This window comes from Stegodyphus dumicola, chromosome 8 (genome assembly GCF_044657685.1).
Source record: "Stegodyphus dumicola isolate Sdum_Otavi_A_Nest chromosome 8, ASM4465768v1".
NCBI lineage: Eukaryota > Metazoa > Arthropoda > Arachnida > Araneae > Eresidae > Stegodyphus > Stegodyphus dumicola.
The window spans coordinates 104,918,242-104,935,700 of record NC_140775.1 but is presented as its reverse complement, the minus strand read 5'-3'; the positions used below and the strand labels follow the sequence as shown (position 1 = coordinate 104,935,700).

The 17,459-nt window shown below is 31.5% G+C and overlaps 2 protein-coding genes across 5 annotated transcripts in view; one reads left to right on the top strand and one right to left on the bottom strand.

The window, feature by feature from the left end:
- The window catches only part of Atf6 (bZIP_ATF6 domain-containing protein ATf6), an 89,247-nt gene extending 78,742 nt beyond the window's left edge, over positions 1 to 10,505 (bottom strand). The window contains exon 1 of the mRNA XM_085822221.1: positions 10,312 to 10,505. Within this exon, the coding sequence (XP_085678347.1) occupies positions 10,312 to 10,399 (88 nt within the window). The 5' untranslated portion in view covers positions 10,400 to 10,505. The remainder of the gene's footprint in view (positions 1 to 10,311) is intronic.
- A 352-nt stretch (positions 10,506 to 10,857) lies between these two features.
- The window catches only part of JMJD5 (Jumonji domain containing 5), a 59,286-nt gene continuing 52,684 nt past the window's right edge, over positions 10,858 to 17,459 (top strand). For 2 of the 4 annotated variants that reach the window (XM_035358599.2, XM_035358598.2), the window contains exon 1: positions 10,858 to 11,065. In XM_035358599.2, coding sequence (XP_035214490.1) covers positions 10,897 to 11,065 — 169 coding nt within the window. In that variant the 5' untranslated portion in view covers positions 10,858 to 10,896. Of the gene's footprint in view, positions 11,066 to 11,433; positions 11,570 to 16,541; positions 16,742 to 17,459 lie in introns of all 4 variants that reach the window. The other 2 variants (XM_035358600.2, XM_085822220.1) reach the window with 2 other exon arrangements.

Below are 17,459 nucleotides of genomic sequence, written 5' to 3'. Positions count from 1 at the left end.
CAAGGTATTTTTCAATATTTTTTCGTAGTTTTGTTTGCACTAAATAAATCTTGTTGAACAGAACACATGATGGCATAACTGCTAAGACCATGGTAAAAACATAATCAAAAAGTATTATTCTATTTATTTTCATTGCTCATGCACTTTTTTTAATACAAATGAACTTTGACATTCCATAAGAAATATATGATCGTGATTTTCAGTTTAAATTACATATCTCAAGCAAAAGTATATATAAAAAGATTTGACTTAACAAATTCATATTTAAATACCATAAAATTCTACAAATTTCTTAATATCCGTCATTTATACATTTAAATAGTATGCTTATCGCATTCTTTATAAAGTGAAAAGTCACTTCATACTGATTCACTTCAGATTTTAGCAGAAGTGCGTATATTTTCAGTATAATCTAGAAGTACTCTTATAATCCCTTACACTGCCAAGATTTCTATATAACATTTATCCTGACGTGATTATTTGCTATAGTAAATAATCTTCGATATTGGCATCCTATTCTTCCTTCCATACATTAAAAATGGAACAATTAAAATACCTTTTCTTACACATATACGCACAATAATAATAATAATAAACTTGCCCTACATCTTAGTTTCGGCTCACCAGCGGCCGAGCGGTAAAGTCGCTGAACACTGGTAGTTCGGTCCGAATCCCGCGAACGGGCTGGCTGCATGTGTGTTTTCGTGGTTTTCCTCATGCGTAACATGTATACGAGCCAATTTCCCTGAGAAAGTCCTCCACGAAGACATCACACCTATTACGCAGATCACCCTAGTGTGCTTTGCCATAATTAAATACACCACCACATCTTAATTTCAATTCAGCCTGTACACAAATTAAATATTTTTAATTACTAATGTATTTTTATCAGGTTGTTTCTTAAAATACTTTTGTTATACTCGAAATATGTGTTCAGTATTGAATTATTTTTCTTTCTCTTATAATTAAAAACAAGTTATATGGAATCAAAATTAAAACATATGCAGCAGTTAAATAACACTAAACAGAATATCTTACTCTTTCGCTATTTGTATTCTAGCATTATACACAGATTTGTTTTCCTTCAGGTTCAAGCATGTGTAAGTTATATCAATTAAATTACATCACACATACCTGTATGCATCAGTTAAATAACACTGAAGGAAATATGTCACTCACTCATTCGATGTTTGCATCATAGTGTGGTCGAGAAATTGTTCTTTCCTCACGGTGAGGCATGTATCAGTTTACTTAGTTCGCAAAGCTTAACCCAGACGCTGCTTCAATACATAGAATTACGTTTGGGATGTAAAGAAAGTAACCAAAACATGTGAATGAAGTTGGGTACGCGAATTTATTAACTAATCATTCAGGTACTCAGTATTGGTAAACATGACATTGAGTTTAAATATCTCACTACGATGTAAGTCTCATACACAAAATGAAGATTATGATAAAAAATGATTTAAAATGAGAAATTTTTCAATTTAAATGTAAAATAGCAGTAAAATGAAAAATAAATGTAAAATTACATCACAGTTATGTATGAAAACTACATAAATTCATTAAAAAAATAGTTATTTTATCTGGTTGTAAAGAGTGTTTTCCGCCAAATAACGTATTAACGTGTATAATTCTGACACAACGCTATAGCACAATTTGCCACTTCCGCCTAAATATAATAGCAAATTAACAACGGAAATCAAATCAAACTGTTGATGCAACGAAAGTAAACAAACGCCAAGAACTAACGCTGTCACCCACATGACGTCATGCGTATGTGGCATAACTTTCTCCCTGCACTGCGCATCGCTCTTGGGCCCCAGCTGCCTTAAATGCAAGAAAAAATAGAGCACTAACAGTTAATTTATATCTTTGTTCATAAAAACAAAACGTGGTGGTTATAGTAGATTGAAGGGTGCCCCTTGGATTATTGCTAAGTTGTTTCATTTATGGTAACCTGAGTAGTTGAATGCTATGGAAACCAACGAGATATATATAGTCAAAAGTCTTTAATCCGGGCGTCCATAATCCGGAATGATCTATAATCCGGACCTCAAAGCTACAAACGTTTTGCGCATGCGTAAACACATAATACTTTTACACATGCGCATATGTGTTTATACACATGCATGTTTAATGTATAACGGACGGTATAAGCTAAGCTAAAATTATCTAATTATCTATTTCAGTTAATGCTGCAGATTGCATTGTTCCTTAATCTTCTAATTGGATCTGGCTTATTATTTTTTTGCAAACTGTTAGAGCAATTTTATAAAAGTAAGCTTGAACTTTCGATTACGTCAAAAAGAATTTCCGATTCTGGAGCTACCAAAGGATCTACAAAGCGAAAGCATGTTTCAATGTCCATCAAACAAAAAGTGGATAAGAGCATATCCTTTGATTCTCTAATCATTCCGAAATATGTTTATCAATTTCACACTGCTCTGTGGGGGGGGGGACGACGTTGCGGCACGCAGTGAACTGGAAGTTGATCTGTCAGCACTATCCTTATATTCAGGGCAGATGTTTTTATTTTATTTGGCTTATAATTCCTTACTAAATGTAGTATTTCATCTCGATGTACTTCGTCTTTGATATGATTTAAGTCAAATTCCTCGTCATTATAAACATCATGAATACACATCAAATAGTTTTCTGGTTGCAATTTTCTAATTTCGACTATGCGTAATGTATGCTTTACGCTTGCGTGCGTTGAAAGAAATGTTTAATAAAGTAAACAAATAAATATTAAGCTTTTTTTTTTGTAAATTTTGATATCCTTTAGATCATAATTGCTTTTTATCTCATAAATTATGGTTTTATATTTTTAATTGTATTATTTCTGCATGCCATCTTACCAGATTTAAATTGATGATCTATAATCCGGAAAAAAACCCTAATCTGAAATCGCCGAAGTCCTGACGAATCCGGATTTGTACTGTATATCTAAAAAGATTTCCACGGTTTTACAAACTAATTTTTAAAACATTTATACCATCTCAAAACAAACAAATAAATAAATAAACTTAAAAAAATAAAAATAAAAAAGTATTTGATAAGTCAAATTTCCCATATTAGAGTCATATATAGGGTATTGCATTTCATAAAGTTATTCATGTAGTATATAATAATACCTAATTTCTATATTTCGGCCAACTTGTGTGTTTCTGTTTTAAAAACTTATTCACAAATCAAAAATTGGAAATTTGGAATATACATGACCACTACTTTGAATAAGTGATTTTTGGTACTTGTTCCTGATATATTCTAGGAAAAATAGTTTAAATAAATAAAAAAAAGCATTAATTCACTTAAAATAAAAATATACTACTTTGTATGAACACCAAACTTTTAAACATGAGCAGGACATGCTTTCCAAATGAAAAGCTTTCTGTCTCCATCAGATGCAAGTTGGCTCCTTTGTAGCTGGTGAAGAACGAAAGCTTTTTGTTCAAATTGTGCATCCTGCCTGTGTTTAAAAGACTGCAAAGTAGTATATTGTTGATGTAAAAAAGATTAAAGATATAAAGATTGTTCATGCCAAGTAGTATAGTTTTATTTTATTTTACTTATCACCAGTTTTTTGACTGTTTATTTGTAACTAATCCACTTACTTTATAGTAAATACTATATTTAAATGCACATTTTCATAATGTGTTTATTTAATTGGGATACAGGAATAAAATAGAATATGTATTGTCATGTATGAATTTATAATTTTAAAAAGAAAATTATATTTTGAAAATGTACATTTTACAGCTGGTCTGCAAAATATGAAATCTTACTAAATTTAATGCATAGCAGCATATAGTTAAGGCAGTAGCTTCCAAGTTTGCATGAAATTATTTTCTGGACATTGCTAAGCTTATAAGCACTTTAATATGCACGTAACTGAATAAAATGGGCATTTACAATCAGTGAAAGATCTTTTTAAAAATAAAAAATTCTTTACTATCATACATATACATTTCCAGAGTGCAAGTACACTGAAAAGTCATAGGTAAATGAAATTCTTCTAAAAATTATTTTTGACTTCAAATTAAATAAAATTATGTTTATTAAAATATAAGTAAATAAAATATTTTTCTATAATAAGATTTCAGTATAATTTATCTTTTTGTACCATAAACTATATTATAAGTTTGGACAGTAATAGTTTATGGTTCCATCTGAAAGTCAACAGTTTGTAAGTATATATTTCATCAATTGCAGTATATATTTCATCAATTGCACAAGTACACATATTACAATATGATTTTCTTTTTCTAAGAGCAATGCATTAAAAATAAATGAGATTTTCACCCCCTCAAATATTATAATGGTATTGCAATTAATTTTTACTATTTTAATTTTTAAATATTCAAAAAATAAAGTGTCAATGTTTTATTATTTATTTTAGATTTTCTTCCCAAAATTATTTAACCTAAATATCTCAAACAATGGTGCAAATAATTTAAAGCGATTATTAAAAATACAGATAAAATATTCAGGAAAATAAGGCACTAAGTTATATCTAAAAATAATTGTAAAAAACATCGAATAATCTAATTCGAGATCGTTATTTGCCGACTGGCAGCAGACAGAAATAAAAAACATTCCCTGTCATATTAAAAGCACGCAAAACCTACAATGAACAGCCTAAGCTGTCACTTGCCAAGAGTGCCAAGACCATAAATCACGTGGTATATGCTGTGGTTTGGCTAGCAGACGAATTCCCTATGGAATGAGCCGTCTACCTGTTGAAGTCATTGCTAGAAAGACTATTATGATGTAACTGGTTGCGTGATGGATTCTAGGATAAGAAGTATGCTGTTATTTTATGGTTTACACAGTAAAATGGCTGATGCTGTAAGATTAATTTCAAGTTTCTCTACGATTTGGAACGAAAGGGAAGAAAGCATTAATTGACTGGTGTGTAAATAAAGGTTTATTTAGTTGCCATTATAAGCGTTCTATTTGTAGGAAATGCATATGGTCGAATGTTGGAGAATATTTTTGTAAATTTGGCGATGCCAATACACAGATTCTAGTTAAGATAATTTTAGGAAGTTTTTGGATGTTGTTACAGAGTTCTGTCTGACTGAAGACAGGGAAATTTCTAAATAAGGTAAGTGGATATTTCCTTTGTGTAGTGCTAAGATTAATTGGATAATCTTTATGGTTCCGCTTGGCGAATCATTGACTTTTTGACGGTGAGATTGGCACCATGAAGGATCAGCACCAATTTTGCTCACCAAGATGGTGCCGATATTATGACGATCAGCACCAAGATGGTGCCGATATTATGACGGCGACAAGGGTACCACAAAGGATCAGCACCAATTTCGAGATAGTGCGATCCTTCCATCTCCTACAGAAAATCAAAACAAGAAATCAAACACTTACGCAAACTTAGTATCCATGTACACATCGATCGACCATGTATCACCGACGTATTTTAACTTTAAAAAAATTCAGAGATTTGCACAAACTAGGCATTGTGCACTAATTTAACTTTATCCATGTACACATCAACCTACTTTAACATAAAAAAAAAAAAGAGAGAGAGAGAATTACACAAACTGGGCATTGTGCACTAATTTCACTTTCTCCATGTGCTCACTATTTTCATTTAAACAAAATCAGAAAGCTAAAACAAAGTTAAATCTATCATGTTAACCAGAAAAAATTCGCCGCTGTCTTAAAACCTAACAAACAAATAACCAAAAATACACAAAGTAACAAAGAACCAAAAATAGTACATTTTTCGTAACATAAAACATTAAACAACAAAAATTAACACACACACACACCAATCAATAAATAAAACGTCAATTCTTTAACATACCTTTTCTTCACATGCACACTTTAACACCATCTAACATCATCTCGTCCATGTAAGCAATTCAGTTAAATATCTGGTCATGTCGGCTCATCCGCTGTTAATTGCAGATAAATACGTATAATACCGTCCGGAACTATTCTGATATGCACCCTCAAGTCACCAAATTTCATGCTGCCATATTACTATCTAAATTTTTTGTCTAGATTTTGAACTTTTAGCCTAAAATGTCTCCAAAAAGCGGTTTTCACACGTGCAAAAACTACATTTTGAACACACAATTTAGCTAAAAATCCGAAACAAAAACAAAAAATTTAGATAGCAAAAACGTAAAGTTTCTAACCAAAAATATTTGAAAAGAATCTATGTACACAGCGACATGTTTTAACTTAAAAAAACATCTACGAATTGCACAATGTAGGCAACAAACGAATCTACAAACTACGTACACCTCGCTTTAATAAATTAACATAACAACAACAAATTTCAAAGAATACCATGTACACAGCATCCTGTTTAAACTTTAAAAAAATTCTACGAATTGCACAATTTAGGCAAGGAAGGAATCTACGATCTACGCATTCCTCGCTTTAACAAAATAACATAGCAACAATAAATTTCGGTTGATCTTTACATTATGGTAACTTGGCGATTTTTTGGCGAAAATTTGGCAACCAACTCTCCTACAGCAACCCTCTACTTTTTTTTCCCCGCCGCCATTTTGTCTTCACAAAGTAAAGACGTGTTTCTTTTCTTCTTATCTACTGAACACTTCTTCCAACAATCTACTAGCCGAATTACACTTATGCTAGAAATTTTATCAAACAAAACTGCTTAATCATGACAAATATTCACTGCAAAATTGGGAAAAAGTGCACAATACCATACTCCTTACGCGTTTTTCAAAATAACACATACACATAAACCATGTACACGCCGACTTATTTTTACTTAAAAAAAACATCCCAGAATTGCAGAAAAATGGCATTGCGCACACTCTTCACTATATCCATGTACACTGCTTTTTTCTCATAAATTAGAAAAATTTCACGAAAATATATGACAATTTTCTCAATCTTTAAACCCGGTAAAAAGAACATATATGAAATTACCTGATCGCGAAAACGTATTTACCCTTTACAAATATGAACATTTCCACATATAAAATAAATAAAATATCCAAAAACTTTTACCTCTAAATCATCTATTACATTATACACGTCACCAACGAATTCATACCGCAAGTATTACAAATACTTAGTATCAAATATTTAAATTATTTCCATGCACGTTTATTTCAACTTAAACGTACACCAAATTCCTACAAACATAAAATTCACAAAATAACTATCATTTCATTAAAATATAATTAAATTCAAAAACACTACTTAAAATATAAATGAGCACATACATTAAATTAATAAAAATTACCTTACAATCCTAATTACTTTAAACTAAATCATTGCTAATTACAATTTTCCCAATAATACCAAATTCCTTTCCACCTTACATTTAGAACAATGCATAAAAATAATATCCTCAAATAATTAAAAATACTAACTTACCTAATCTTCTTCAGAATCTTGATTACGTGGCGGATACACTTTTCTAATTCATTCAATAAAATTATTGAAAGATTTTTTCTGCGAATTTTTCCTCCATACTTCCTCCGCTAAATAAAAAGCAAACTTCTCTTTATCACAATGCCTAAATACCCATTTCGAATTCACTTTAATTAGGGCCATGGGATCCAAAAATTAAACAACACTGTTTCACACAACACAGAATAAAGCTAAATACAAAATTTCCACATTTTTTCCCGATTTCCCCCCTTTTCCGATTAAAGAACCGTAATTCATCCATTAATATCACATGACATATCCCATGATCTCTCATTTCCCTCACGCAAAATAATGCGTAATCGGAACTGAGTACTGCTCACATTATTACCAAAGTCCCAGATAGTAACCTTTATCGCCTCCAAAATGTCGCCAAACTACCAGTTACCATATTGTAAAGATCAACCTAAATTTCAAATAATACCATGTACACAGCGTTCTGTTTCAACTTTCAAAAACATCTACGAATTGTACAGTCTAGACACTAAACAACAAAATAAACTAAAATAAATTTCAAACAATTTAAAAAAAAAAACAACAATAATGACAGAAATTCATACTAAAGAACCAATGAACATAGCATTCTACAAAATAAGAACAAGGATAAAATAAAATGCACTTACCATGAATTAATGCGTTTTCGAATAGCAGAAATATAAATTTCATACCGCCTTTTACATGCCGCCACGTAATCACTATCGTATTTACATGACAGCCAGACACACTATCCAGAAAATTTATACTATGGTTCACAAATAAATAAAATCACAAATCCCTACTTCTATCATGCACTGCCATTAAAAATAATCTCCCAGACCCTCTTTCCACACTTCCAAATACCCACTACCCCTCAACAGGATAGCCACAATCATATTTCCTTTTGCCGAAGTTCAATTCAAAAACTACCATTTTATCTTTCCCTCCCATCTTCTCAGACACAGAGGCGAACCTACGAGCTCCAACGAAAGATTTTTCAACGTCAACAGGGTTGCCATAGAACACGCAATCGCACCCAAAACCAGCGCAGAACACATATCGCCACATTTGGTGAAATTAGGGTGTATATTAGAGTTGTACCTACCGGTCCAAGAAAGCAATAAATTTGTTCCTTTTATTTTATGTACTCCTTCAGAAATAACAGTCGTATCCGGAATAATATAATTTGTTATAACACTAAGCAAACTTTCAGGCACCACTTTCAATAAACGTTACGCACGTGCAACCAAACTTAGCAATTCAAAATCTCTGGCCTATACAAAAGGGTTATCACAAAAAATAGCCAAAATTTCAATTTATCACAACACATTTGGTAATTTTCTCGTTTCCCCCAAGACTAGTTTCACCAACATTATCAACATTATGGTTACCAAAAAACCTACCTCACACAGCAGGCTTCCAGATTTCCTGAACAATCAATACCAGTTGGCGATTTTTTTAGACAGAAACTAAGCGGAACTGTACAGTAAAATTAAACCAATTAATGTCCTTTTTTATGTTATTTCACTGTTTAATTTAAAATGTAGTTTACTGAGATTATATATTTTTTGTTGGCTGCTCTTTTGACGTTTTAAGTGAATATAGATCAATATATACATGGGCAAAGTAAAGGGAGTGTGCAATGCCTAGTTTATGCATTTCTCTGAATTTTTTTAGCGAAAATAGGTCAATGTGCATGTGGATACAGAGTTTGCGCCATTCTTTGACTTATGTAGCGGCGATTTTTAGTGCAAAAATCGTTGCTACACAGAGCCAAAATAACAAATCAAAGAATTGCACAAACTTGGTGTCCATGTACCGCCAATTATTACTATGGGGCAACTGTAAATATATTTTTACCAACATGGCTTATCAAGAACCAAACACGATTGCAGTAGACGAAAGTGCAGATGTTGTGAGTGTTGTTACATTACGCTTATCCCTAACTGGCATTAAATTATTCTTGGTCATAGTTTCATGGTCAATATTTATTTATCATTACGAAGGCTATACTCAGCAGCTAATATTAATTATAAAATCAAATATTGCTATTATAAAATCAAATATTGGTACTTTCCAATTGTCACTCATATTTAACTGTTTGTTGCACTCTGATGGAAATTAGTTCTTCAGCTGTGGGGGGGGGAGGGTATTCTGGAACTGGTTACCACATATAGACTCCCTCCCCCTCAATTTTTCTATTTGCATCTCAAAACACTTTACCACCCAAGAAACTATGCTCATATTTCTATGCAGAATATTTTTGCTCCCAATGAAGAGGGACTTGTGCCTGATTGCTCTCGGAATCGATAGGGTATTAGTGAAAAATATGTGCCAAAATAAGGTGCCGTTTTCTTAATTTTAAATACCTGAAAATACTATACTTTGTCCCAATTAATTGAGTAAAATTAGCTTGCAAACAAAACAAGAGATTAAATGAAAACTAAACGCACAATTTTTTATGAACTAGAAAGTATGAAAAGATAAAAATTTTTAGTGAAAGGGAAATTACCCACTGCTTGGCGCGTTTTTAAGAATTGCACATACTCGTTATCCATATGTACATCGACCTATTTTCACTTAAAAAGTCAAAGAAAATTGACAAAAATACAATTCTTCTTACTCTCGTAAAAAGCGCCAAACAAATAAGTGGGCGATTCAGCGCTTTACCCAAATAATGTATACATATAAGTTGAAAATGTATTAAAAAAAAAACAGAATTGAAAAGATGTATGTAATGCAAAAAAATTATGACAGTGATAGAAAAATTAAACTAAAATATAATTCTGATTTTGTAATGACCTGACAACGGAATGGTTAAATATTGTTTTTCAATAAAAAGAATAGCAAACCAAAAGGAAAGAAAGTAAATAAAGAGTGCCGGCGACATACCGAAATGATAGTCTTCATCCGTAAGCATGTTGTCATCAAAAAACTGCTTGTCAATAGCACTTACGGACATCATATTTAATATTTTCATGCAGGATAAGTAGAATTTATTAACCTTATTTACAAATATTTAAAACACGATCATATTTCACACTCCATGCCACGATTCCCTGAGGTTTATTTCTGTTTCATTTTTGTCACCATTGTGCAAATGTGAAATCTTTAAATCAGTGCGATACCTCATGTCGATTGCTTTTTCATACTTTCATTATAAAAAAAAGTTAATCTAATTTTAAAGTTTATGTAAATTTAAATGAATAATAAAAAGGAGATTAAACGAAATTTAAAGCTTTTGAACATTTTCATTAAAAAAAAATTATTTCTTTACATTTTCATTCGGTTAATCATCATATAACGTTTGAAGTAACTGCATATTTTCTTGATCAATGTGTCAAAAAGTATATAATTATATATATTTATATATTGTTATACTGCGTCGTAAAAACTTCGCGGCAACTTCGCGGGCTAAAAGACGGAAGAGAACTCAAGCCATGTAATTATTTGTTTTGTATATCGTACTGTCTGCTAATGGGAAGCGGGAAATTTCGGTTTGATCTTTTTGAACCTGAAATAGCAGGTGTTTTATTTAATTGCAGTTATATTAACCTACCTTTCCAAATTCCAGTTGTTTGCGAAGAAGTTAATTATCTTTTGACAAAATGTGGAAATACTTTTTTTTTTAATCTATCTTATCCAGGTATACCAAGAAATTTTGATTATACTAAAAAAATTTGTTTCTGCGACTAAGTTTTCGTTATTTTTATAGCAATGGGCGATTCTGCACTTTCCCACTTTAATTCCCCCCGTTTGTAGATGGCACTTTAAAATTCGCAACTCAACGTTCATCATACATGATATTATTAGTTTTCATAAATTTTTGTTAAATCATATTTTGTTGTGTGATAAGATATTTTGTTGTGTGATAAGATATTTTGTTGTGTGATAAGATATTTTGAGTAGCTTTATGTGCTTTACTATAAAATGTTTGTTAATTTAGTTGATCTGAAAGAAAATGCAATAAATAATATTACTATATACTTAATTTCCTTTTTTTTTTTTTTTTAGCAGAGCCCACACTTTTGGCACAAATGATTTTGGTTATGGTGTGTATAGATGTGTACATAGACAAAGCATGGACCTTATAAGAGATAGACCAACCCAGTGGGCTGAGCGCGCGTCACCGACATGTCGGCAAGAAAGAGTAGGGAGATCTGGTTTACTTTAACACTCAAACCTATGGCGTTTGTATCACATAACTCTTTTTAATTATTAAATGTGATACCTTGTATACTGATGAGATTATGAAAGCCACAGTTTTTTCCAAATAGGATTTAATATATCTTATTAAAACAAATTTTAATGCACTTCGCGCATTTTTTTTCACGCATAATTCTTGTACGAACGTCTTTACTTTGGTAAAACGGTAAAAACTCTAAGCACAAAATTTATGAACTTAATTTTGCGTAAAAATAAAATTAAATATGATTGATAGTACGTGATGCTTTGAAATAAATAATGTAAAATTAAACAAGATCTGATAATTTTTTAAAAAAATTTAATGAACATTTTCAGGCAGTGATTTTCCAAACTATAATAACTATATGAAATGATCATATTTACTTGATTATATGATGATTAAATTATTAACATTAAAGTGGATTAGTTATTTTAATAATTCATAAAATTCAGAGCATAAAATTTTCTGAGCATAATGAAGGGGGGGAAAATAAATAAAATCTAGAAGCACTCTTTTTTCAAAGTTTTGTGTGTTACCTAGATTTATTGAATATCATGTTCTTCGCCCGTAAACCAGATACATTTGAAACCAGCATATCTTTAGAATTTCCGCACTAGAGATAAAAATGTTATTTTCCGTACAGTGCTCGCTCTGAACTCGCTGAGTTTGTTAATCAAAAATTCGTTAAAATTTTACAAAATGTGAAATAGATTAAAACAAATTCGAAATTCGGCCGTCCAGATGCCTATGTTCGGGTGGAGGATTACATTATTCAAAATTCGATTGCTCTATATACTGTCGTTTTTGTCACAGTGCGAGAAACATACATGTATTCATGCATGGATTAATAAATTAAATTAACAATAAATAAAAAAATCTTATGCAGAACTAAAATTAAAAAAATAATCATTATAAAATACAAGCAAAATTAGTTATTACGGTTAAATGCAATTTTAATATTAGAATTAAGTGTATAAAAATTTTTAAGGAGTCAAAAATGTTTTCTATGATGCATTATGAAATTATTATAAATTTCTATTATTTATTATTATAAATTTCTATGATGCATTATGAAATATAATTGAAATAAAATTCCTTTATAGAAATTGTGCTATAATACTCATCTATAATTTTAAAAAAGCAGCACAATTTAGAATTTTAAACAAAACTTTCAAAGATTCATTTTTAAATATTTTAGTATTTTTTACTTGGCTCATTGGTTTACACCAATAAAAAGCATAAAAATTGCAAGAGAAAATTGCTTGTTTGAAATTGTCTCTTAGTTCAGATTTAAAATATTGTTTTCTAAAAGAAGTAGTTACAAATTTCCTTACAGCATAGGATAAGCTAAAAAAGTATCCTGCTCTGAAAGCATGCAGTAGTTTATAATTATTTGGAATGTTAATTATGTTTGATAAATTTGCTAAATTTTTAAAAATCAATCCCAATTTCAAAAATAAATATATGTAGAAATTCTAATTTGTGAAATGAGGCGCTACAACCAGCTTTTTCTTGACAATTATACACACTGCAATAGGCAACCCCTGTTAAATTTCCTCCAGATGTGATCAAGGTGACAGCTGGGAATGTCTCAGGCGAGGGAGAAAACCCATTTGGGTTAGTCTATTTCTTATAAGGTCCATGAGACAAAGTCAAGGGAGGGGTTTTCATCTGCAGAGAACCCGTTGGCGCTGTTGCATTTTTACTCGCCCGAGCCGTAAACGTGATTTTCAATGCATGAAAATTCAAGTTAGCAGACAATGGTAGTAAAAATTCACATATACAGTCAAAAGTCGTTAATCCGGACTCGTCGGGACTTCGGCTATTCCGGATTATCGATTTTTCCGGATTATAGATCATCAGTTTAAATCTCCTAAGATGGCATGCAGAAATTCTAAAATTAAAAATATGAAACCGTAATTTATGAAATAAAGAACAATTATGATCTAAAGAGTATCAAAATTTACAAAAAACAAAAAAGCTTAATATTTATTTGTTTACTTTATTAAACATTTCTTTCAATGTAAGTTATTTAAGTTGCTTCATTTTATGTGATAATACTTTCTCTTTAATTCTATAAACAGGCATAATTTCTTGTTCAGTTACAAAGTTCCGCTGTTCAAGTCCCGTTAATTGCTGTGCCGAGAATACCGACTAACTTGTCAATCGAAATTTTTTCGTTTTCACTAACCTCTCTGTCACATTCTTCATGTCTTTATCCATTTTTTGCAGCAATTCCACTTTTTGTTTGATGGACATCGAAACATACTTTCGTTTTGTACGATCCTTTGGGAGCTCCAGAATCGGAAATTCTTTTTGACATAATCGAAAGTTCAAGTTTACTTTTATAGTATTGCTCTTACAGTCTGCAAAAAATAATAAGCCGGATCCAATTTGAGAATTAAGGAACAATGCAATCATCAACATTAACTGAAATAGATAATTAGATAATTTTAGCTTATACCGTCCGTTATACATAAAACGCGCACGCGAAAACGTATTCTGCACTTGCGCACACGCATATGCGCAGACATAAAAGATCTTACGCGCACGCATAAACGTCTATGCGCATGTGTCAACGCGGCGCATGTGCAGAAAGTTTTTAGCTTTGAGGTCCGGATTATAGATCATTCCGGATTATGGGTGTCCGAATTAACGACTTTTGACTGTCTTTGACGAATTAACGACTAATAAGCATGCAGATGTAAAACTAACCGGTTAAATGTGATATAAGAAATTATATTTGTATTAAATTCAACGTAGCACAGAAAAGAATATATTAAACATAAACCTTCAAAAATAATCAAATGTTCTTCAGTAGCATTGTTAATAAAACGAGAACTTTATACGTTTTATTATTTTTCAAGAGTGATTTGAACTGTATTCCTTACACCAGCAGTGGTTTGCTAATTTTGATAACCATGGAGATGCATCAAACTATTCTGTCATCTTAGATAATCACTAATATTTTTTATTTCAATTTAATCAGCTATTTATGTCATGCCTGCTATCCTCTAAAAGGTTATTGTTAGAAAAGCATTAACAATATACAGTCAAAAGTCGTTAACCCGGACTCGTCGGGACTTCGGCGATTTCGGATTATAGGTCATCAGTTTAAATCTGGTAAGATGGCATGCAGAAATTCTAAAATTAAAAATATGAAACCGTAATTTATGAAATAAAGAACAATTATGATCTAAAGGGTATCAAAATTTACAAAAAGAAAAAGCTTAATATTTATTTGTTTACTTTATTAAACATTTCCTTTAGTGTAAGTTGCTTTGTTTCATGTGATAATACTTTCTCTTTAATTCTATTAAACAGACATAATTTCTTGTTTAGTTACAAAGTTCAGCTGTTCAAGTCCTATAATTGCTGTGTTGAGAATACCGACTAATTTGTCAATCGAAATGTTTTCGTTTTCAATAACCTCTGGGTCACTTTCTTCACTATCGGAAGCGAATTATAATGACGAGGAACTTGATTTAAATCATATCAAAGACGGAGTACATCGAGAGGAAATACTACACTTAGTAAGGAATTATAAGCCAAATAAAATAAAAACATCTGCCCTGAAGATAAGGATAGTGCTGACAGATCAACTTCCAATGCGCGGCGTGAAATTGATAAACAGATTTCAGATTTCAAAACATACTTTCGCTTTGTAGATACAAATTACATATTAGTAAATATATATCGGAAATTCTATTTGACATAATCGAAAGTTCAAGCTTACTTTTATGAAATTACTCTAACTGTCTGCAAAAAATAATAAGCCGGATCCAATTTGAAGATTAAGGAACAACGCAATCTGCAACATTAACTGAATTAGATAATTTTAGCTTATAACTTCATTACACATTAAACGCGCATGCGCACAAACATATTCGCAGCCGTAAAGGTCTTACGCGCTCTTGTAAACGCCTTTGCGCATGCATAGACAGTTTGTAGCTTTGAGGTCCGGTTTATGGGTGTCTGAATTAACGACTTTTGACTGTAGTATCTTGTTAAAATTTTATGCCATAAAAATTGGAGCCGAGAACCGGCATCTATCGACGAAAACTTCTTTAATTATACGAAAATATTTCTATCTATTCGTTGTTAAAAAATTCAGAAAAAATAACGTGAAAAATCAGAAAAAATAATAATAAATAAGAGAAGAAGAATATAAATCTCCTAATGCGAACAACGACAGTGATAATTTAACAAAATGAATGCAAGAGGAATGGTTGTAACCTTCAAACAAGCGAATAGGATGAATACAATAGGTTACCAGGTTTGAACTATTATCACCAAAGTTGGCGATGTTTACATTTACCGGGTTCTCTGCGGAAGGGCTTCCTAAAGGAGTGTGCAATGCGAAGTTTGTGCAATTCTCTGATGTTTTCTAAAGGGAAAATAGGTCGATGTGTACCGATTTGTACAATTCTTTGACTTGTTATTTTCAAGTTGATGATTTTGAGAAACGCTCGAAGCAGTGTACACTTTCCCAATTTGTCACGAAGAGTGTGGCCTCTCCTAAGATTTTACCAATTTTTTTTAAATATATATATTTATGTGCATGTTGTAAATATATATGTGTATATATATGTATGCTTGTGTGTTCAATATGTAAACAAAATTTGGCTTTACTCTTATATTCGCTTTAAGATCACCAAATGTGGCGATATATGTTCTGTGCTGGTATTTGGCATGATTGCAATGGTTTTGCGGACAGTGTTGTTGGTATGGCAACCCTTTTGACATTGAAGCTTAAATCCTTTGCTGCAGTGGTTTAATTGCTCATTGGTTCGTGTCGGGCGTGTTTTGAAATAGCCTCTGTTACAATGATAGACGTGGTGGCAAGATTTCAGTCGCATATTTTAGATTGTGTGGAAAGTAAATTTAGTATTAAAAGGTACGATGTTGGAGTTGTTAACGAGTCTTTTGTTCACAGGTCTGTTTATGAGGATCAAAGTGTATTTTTGGAATTTCTGTGGGACTTTTAAAACAGAGTCCGAAATGTGGAGCTGCTATGAGAACTTGGATGAAGAAGGGCGTTTCTGATAGTTCTTATGTGGATTTGCAGTCAAATGCTTGCTGGTAACGTATGTGGATGTCAGCGGAGTTTAAGATTTGGATCGTGGTTTTCATGTAGTAAGTTAACTTTCAAGGAAGTTTTTATCGTTACTTTAGAAATTTTGAATTGCAGAAAGATATATGATGTAGCAAAATGGTGGCACTTTTGTTCACAGACGTTGTGTGACTGGCGAAATTTTATTAACGAATGTATAAAGTGCATTTTATTTTACTGTTTTTATTTTGTAGAATGTTATGTTCATTGTTTTTTACTATGAATTTTTGTTGTTATTGTTTTTTTTTAATTGTTTATAATTTTAGTTATTTTAGTTTATTTTGTTGATTTGTGCACAATGCCTAGATTGTGCAATTCGTAGATTTTTTTAAAGTTTAAACAGGATGTTGTGTACATGGTATTCTTTGAAATTTATTGTTGTTATGTTAATTTATTAAAGCGAGGAGAGCCTAGTTCGTAGATTCATTCATTGCCTAGATTGTGCAATTCGTTGTTCTTTTTTTAAGTTAAAACATATCGCTGTGTACATGGATTCTTGTCAAATATTTTTGGTTTGAAACTTTACGTTTTTGCTATCTAAATTTTTTGTTTTCGTTTTGGATTTTTAGCTTAAATTGCGTGTTTACAACGTGGTTTGCAAGTATGAAAACCACGTGTTTAGAGGCATTTTAGGCTTAAAGTTCGAAATGTAGACAAAAAATTTAGATAGTAATATCGCACTGTGGAGTTTCTCGCCACATTTGGCGACCTGAGGGCGCATATAAGAGTAGTCCCCAAAAT